Source organism: Littorina saxatilis, linkage group LG17 (assembly GCF_037325665.1).
Source record: "Littorina saxatilis isolate snail1 linkage group LG17, US_GU_Lsax_2.0, whole genome shotgun sequence".
Taxonomy (NCBI): domain Eukaryota; kingdom Metazoa; phylum Mollusca; class Gastropoda; order Littorinimorpha; family Littorinidae; genus Littorina; species Littorina saxatilis.
Window position 1 is genome coordinate 52,904,105 of NC_090261.1, and position 6,284 is coordinate 52,910,388.

The 6,284-nt window shown below is 50.4% G+C and overlaps 1 protein-coding gene across 2 annotated transcripts in view; it reads left to right on the forward strand.

The window, feature by feature from the left end:
* LOC138953915 (eIF-2-alpha kinase GCN2-like) overlaps positions 1-5,692 on the forward strand; it is a 64,242-nt gene extending 58,550 nt beyond the window's left edge. For both annotated transcript variants that reach the window (XM_070325900.1, XM_070325901.1), the window contains exon 37: positions 5,315-5,692. In XM_070325900.1, the coding sequence (XP_070182001.1) occupies positions 5,315-5,372 (58 nt within the window). In that variant the 3' untranslated portion in view covers positions 5,373-5,692. The remainder of the gene's footprint in view (positions 1-5,314) is intronic.
* The last annotated feature ends 592 nt before the right edge of the window (positions 5,693-6,284 follow it).

Genomic DNA, 6,284 nt, shown 5'->3' on the forward strand with positions numbered 1-6,284 from the left:
TCGCTGACAGTTACTTGGCTAGGCTTTAGCAGGTATCTACCAGTCCGTAGGACTTGTCGTGGTTTCGAATTTAACATGTTTGTTATGTTTTGTTCGTTACTCTTTCTGCCTCGAACAAACACTTTGTGGGGCAGTCATATACTGTTGTACGTCCTGTTTCTTCTCCTCGCCTTCTCTGCCGTTAGCAGATCAGGTGTCTGAGTTATCTTTGTGAAGAAATTTTCGCGTTCCAAGCCTGCGTCTTCCGTTGGTCCCGCTGTCTGTGGGCGACGTCACCTTGTTGGCTTCTTTGACGCTTCCGGCCGAGACGTTGTCTAGGGCGGATGTTTTGCTTCTTCGTCTTCTACCGCTGTGGTTGGCGATTCAAGTAAGTCGAGCTGGTCCACAGGCCCTCGTGAGGCTGTCGGACAGTCCCTGCTGGGACACAGCTCTTTTCGGCGGGTTCACGACCCGCATACCCCTGTTCAGTCGCACCCTGGCTTCACTGAAGACCATTGTGTGGCTGAGCAATGGCGGCAGTTGGTTCCGGCTACTTCTCCGACGTACGCACCCGCTGGGGTCGTTTCCGGAGTTGTCTAGCCGTTTCTGACTGCTGCGCTTCCGGCACTCGCCGGAAGCATAGGTCCCCCGATGTACGCACCCGCTGTGGTCGTTTCCGGGGTTGACCAGGTCCCCCGATGTGCGCACCCGCTGTGGTCGTTTCCGGGGTTGACCGGACGTTGCCCCCCGGGCATTCGTCCTCTGTTCAGTCGCACCCTGGTTTCCTCGAGGACCATTGTGTGGCGGAGCAGTGGCGGTAGCCGTTTCCGGCGCTGCGCTTCCGGCACTCGCTGGAAGCATAGGTCCTCTGACGTACGCACCCGCTGTGGTCGTTTCCTGAGTTGACCGGACGTTGCCCCCCGGGCATTCGTCCTCTGTTCAGTCACACCCTGGCTTCCTTGAAGACCATTGTGTGGCGGAGCAATGGCGGTAGCCGTTTCTGGCGCTGCGCTTCCGGCACTCGCTGGAAGCATAGGTCCTCTGACGTACGCACCCGCTGTGGTCGTTTCCGGGGTTGACCGGACGTTGCCTTTAGGGCATTCGGGCTTCTGGCCTCCGTCCTCGCATTCGGCGCTTCCGCTTTTCGCGGTCTCGTCTTGTGCTTTCCGGCTCCGCCCGGATTTACTGCTCCTTTCGCTTCCACTTCCTCCCGGATGTCGGTAGCTGAGGAGCAACGCCAGCCCTTCGGGCAGGTGTTGTCTCAGCCCTGGCCGATGTAGTCAGCGTTTCAACCTTCGGTTGTCGCGTTGACTGCCGTTCCGGTTCCTGCGGCTGCAGACTTGCCGTCTTCTCTCTCTTAGCCTGGTCGAGGCATGAGTTAGGACGACGTCGGGGGGGACGGATTTCCGGTTTTCCGGTTATGCCGTTTCACCGGCCTTCCACCAGTACGTGGACTTCGGTTTTTTCGCCGGTTGTGTCGGACATTCAGTCTGTCGTCAGCGATTCCACATGTGCTGGTTATTGGGAAAAAGGCTTAACGCTGTCCTCTAAGCTGCGGCAGAGGTCACGTCGAAGGTTTTCCCGGACGGGGTTTCGGCCTCCTACACTTCCTGTCTGGAAGCATAGGTCCTCCATCACAAGCGCACGTAGTGGCTTGTCTGGGGTTGATCGAGGACTGGCCTACGGGCGTTCGGGTTCCGGCCCCAGTCCTCTTCTGTTCTGTCTCACTCTTGTTCCGTCGTGGGCATTTGTGTTTCACAAGTGCGGCAGCCGTTGTCGGCGTGGTGTTTCCGGTTTTACTGGAAGCATAAGTCCTCCATTTCAAGTACACGTTGCGGTTTTGACTGGAGTTGACAGAGGACTGGCCTACGGGCGTTTGGGCTTCCGGCCTCAGTCTACTCTATGCAACTTTCGCTTCCGTTTTTTGCGGTTTTGTCTGCTGCATTTCCGGCTCTGTTCGGATACACTTCTCCTCTTCCTGACACTCCTCCGGAGGTCGGTGGGTGAGGAACAGCGGCTGGCCTACGGGCATTTAGGCTTTCAGCCTCAGCCGGGGCAGTCTTCACTTTACCTGTTGGGTGTTGCGTTTACTGCCTATTCAGTTCAGGTGGCCCTGGACGTTTCCCCTATTCACGACCGTCAGTAGGGGGATGAGTCAGGTCTTTTTCCGGTTGGATGGTTTTCCGGTTTCCGGTCATCTCATTCATCAGTTTACCACCAGCAACTGTGACTTCGGTTTGCGTTCGTAGCTGAGCTATTCTGGTTCTCAGTCTTTAGTCAGCAATCGAACACGTTCTGGATTTCCGTCGAAGCTCAAGCTTCGGCTCAGGATTTCCCTTGGGTGCATCGACATTGGTGGCTTCCTTGTTGGTTGACTTTGTTGTCGATGTCGGACTTCCGTTCCGGAAGATAGGATGTTTTCCTACTTCCGGTTCCTTAGTCACCTTTTGTAGGTACCACGGTTTGCAGGTTTTGGCTAGGCCATCTCCTCCCGAAGGTGGTATCTCTACTGTTTTGGTTCTGCCGCTGTTTCTACTATGGTTCAGTTCCGGAACATGCTCAGCCTTGGCTGGCTTCGGCTACACGGGCTTCACCTTTTGTTCCTTCTTGCTTATTCAGCCTTTGGAACTTGCCTCCTTTCTCTACTCTGTTGGCCAGCCCTTGCTAGGGTGAGCATGGAGCAGATGAGGCTGCCCTTCCTTCACTACGCTCGTACGGCGGGTGTCGGAGGGACTCGTTTCTTTCGCTTTCTCAGTTCCCTGAACAGTCAAAGAGAGTCGCTTAAACTTTGCCTGCAGTAGAGATTCAGTCGAATAGAGATCACCAGGTCTCTGACTGCTTTACAAGGGTTGAAGGAAGGTAAGGCTAGCATACTCAGAAACATGCTTAGCAGAAGCATGCTCATTCCTCTGGTTAAGCTAAGCTGGCAGCCAATAGGCAGCCTTGGCCGGGCAACAGCCATTCCACGTTGCGGCGATGGTGGTTGTTGCCTTCCCGTTTCTTGTGGCTTGTGGGGTTCTCTGGCTTCAGGTTACCCCTGTTTGGCCACAAACGTTTGGACTTTGGTCCTTGTTGTCTTTCATAGAGTCGGACTCTGTCTTTCTCTAGTGATCAGACGCGTTCTGGTGTTTCGTCCAAACTTAAGGTACGCTTGAGTTGGCCTCGGAAGTAACATTCAGGTTTTCCTGAGGGGGCATTGTCTTGGACAATGGATGTTTGAGGAGTAGTTCTTTGTGGCTTTCCTCCTCTCTCTCAGGTTTTGGCTACTCTTCTCCTTCGGGCAGAGGTTTAGCTAAGGTTCGGTTCCTGTGACTTCAGTCTTGGGCCTTTCCTCTCTTCTTCCTCATCTTAGTATGAGGCGAGTCAGGATGACGTCTGTTGGGTCGGGTTTCCTTACAGTCACCCGGCTACAAAAGGCAACTTTGTCTAGGGCGGTTGTCCGTTTTTTCTCCGCGTTGGACTCTGTCTTCAGACAGGGACAGACGCGCTCGGGGTTTTCTGGCCAAACTCAGGTAGGCTCTTGATTTGGCTAGGAAGTTAACTGCCTGTTTTTTCCCTGAGAACTCTGGTTTCGGGAGTCTTATGGCTGGCTGGCTTCACGGTTTACGTTTACCAGTCTTGGTTTTCTGCTTTCGGTTTTTGATTCACTCTCGATTACCTTCAAGCAGACTGTTTTGGGAACATTCTGGCTTTTAGCCATTTTGTTTATGGTTGCCAGTCACATCGGTTTTTGACCACCGTGGGTCCTCACTTCCGGTAGCTTACGCACAGTCGTAAGTGGCTGCTGTCGGGTGCTACCTCTCTCCCTGCGTTCGCAGGGACTGGTAGGGGATAACTGGCGACCTTCTATTTGTGAGTTTTCCCTTCGAGGTGGACTCTGGTACTTAGTGCTTGGATGTCTCTCTCTCGCTCTTTCGTGGGGATTGGTCACTCTTATTTTGAGCTGACTTCTTTCTCACAAGCCTTTTGGGCTTTACTACATCCCAAGGTTTGCAGACTTTGGCATGGTTGTCTTAAGGTCACCGCGGGGGTTCGTCCTTCTCAGTTGAGGGGACAACCTTACGCACGGATCTTCTCAGGACATTAGCATTTCCTTCCAATAAAAGGGGGGGGGGGGAAGCTTGTCTTTCCCTTGGCTCGCCAGGGTTATTAATCCAAGGCTTGGGTCTATTCCTGTGCTGTTTTTTACGGCTAGGAGATTGGAAGAAGTGCTGAACACAGCTTTCTGGATCTCTGAGGTTGTCTCTTTCGCTTTTCGCCTGAGATACTTCTCGGCTGTCATTCAGGACTTTCCTTGGTTCCCTCACTGCCTGTTGGCAGTGGGCCAGCCCTGGCAAGGGCTTTTGAGTGGGTTAGTTTTTCTTTCCCACTGGGACCGCCCTGATTCTTTGGCAGCGGTCCAGGTTTTTGGCAAGGTTTTTTGAGTGAGTTAGATTTTTCTTTCCCACCGCCTTGTTGTTGTAATCTGCTACATGTGATTCGGAGTAGGAATATGTAATTTAATCGAAAATTTTATTGTAAATTTTCATTTAATAAATATACCTACCCGAATCACATAGTATATTCCCTCCCGCCAACCCCGCTTTTGATTTGGAGAATTTATTCTTTAGGTCGAATGATAGGAACCACGTGTTCAGTAGCAGTAGTGACATGGCATGCACGAGGGGAGGTAACTCCCCGGGTGTATGGGCATTACCATGGCTACGTTTACACTTTTGTGGTTGGGGTTGCTTCCCTTAGACGGTTAGCCTGTACAGAACCTAGCATCTCCGATTGTGTCAATGCTACATGTGATTCGGGTAGGTATATTTATTAAATGAAAATTTACAATAAAATTTTCGATTTAATATAATATACTTACCCGAATCACATATCGTAGTCCCTCCCACCTACCCCGCTTATGATTTGGAGATGTTATTCTTCGAGTCGAATGATAGGGGTCACGTGGTCAGTAGCAGTAGTGACGTGGTACGCAAGAGGGGAGGTAACTCCCTGGGTGCGTCGTCATTACCATAGCTACGTTTACACTTTTTTAGTTGGGGTTGCTCCCCTTAGACGGGTAGCCTTTTCAGACCTAGCACTTTAGACTGAGTCAACTGCTACATGTGATTCGGGTAGGTATATTTATTAAATGAAAATTTACAATAAAATTTTCGATTTACATACATTTATAAATATGAGAACAACAAGAAGCCTATGGCCTTCAGCGTAAGGGAACTGTTGATGGAAGGAACAAAGACAAGACCTTGAGGTTATATCTATTCTTAAAGTTTTTTGTTTGCACACAAGAGTACACGGGCAAGTCATTTATTTATGTACAATTGCTTTGTGTCAGGAAACAACACATCCTGCTGTACGGAACCAAGGACGACACCCTGCGCCTCTTGACGTGACGGTGTGATCCTGGTCATCATGTCAGCTTTCTAGGTCCTTAAAGGCAGAAAGGCTGTGATAGCATAATGGTGGCATCTTTATCATCATGCCTGCTTACCTGGCACGAAAGTCCTTTATAAAGCCACAGGGCTTTGCTGGTGTTGAGGGTGATGGTGGCATCATGATCATCACAGGCACTTACTTACCTTGCCACAGCTGCCCTTCCATGCATATCATCCTAGCGGACAGGGATTTCTGTCAAGTTTGTGCTCGCCTGGAATGTTAGAGTGAGTTCTCCGGCAAACCAAGCGTTCTTTGTCGCTACTTAATGGTGGCTTGAGAGGAAGGTCAGATGTCTGTGGAAGAGAAGTGCCTTTGCTAAGCTGCTGCGTCAGTCCTAATGTCTGACCAAAGGAAGTTTGTCTCCTGCAAAGTGACTCGCCCATCTTCAGTTCTGATGTGGGAACAGTTACTTCCCTTCCATAATTTTGCCTTTTGAGTTGACAGACTGTAAAACCATAAAACTTTACAAACTGTCACGGGGTAAGCTAAAAGGCTGTGTTAGCTGAGGGTTGTTAGGAGGGTGACACTAGTTGCCAGTCTTGACAAATTTTTTCTGGAAAAGATCTGGCTGGGCAAAGATCTGAGCCTAAAATATGGTTGGTGACCTAAATGGTTGTAAGTAGCCCTAAATCTATGATGATTTAGTTTCATTCAAAATGGAAAAATCATTGCAAGATAATGTTTTGTGAAGAGATAGATTTTAGTGGGGTTGATTGATTAGAGGGGGGGGGGGGGGTGGGGGGTCTTGAAACATACCATCAAAGATGAGATTTGATATGGCAGGCTATTTGAGAGCTGGAATATGGTCATCTTGGATCTGTCAGGAGTATAACACAAGTTAGGTCTTGACACTGTGTTGACAAGAAAGG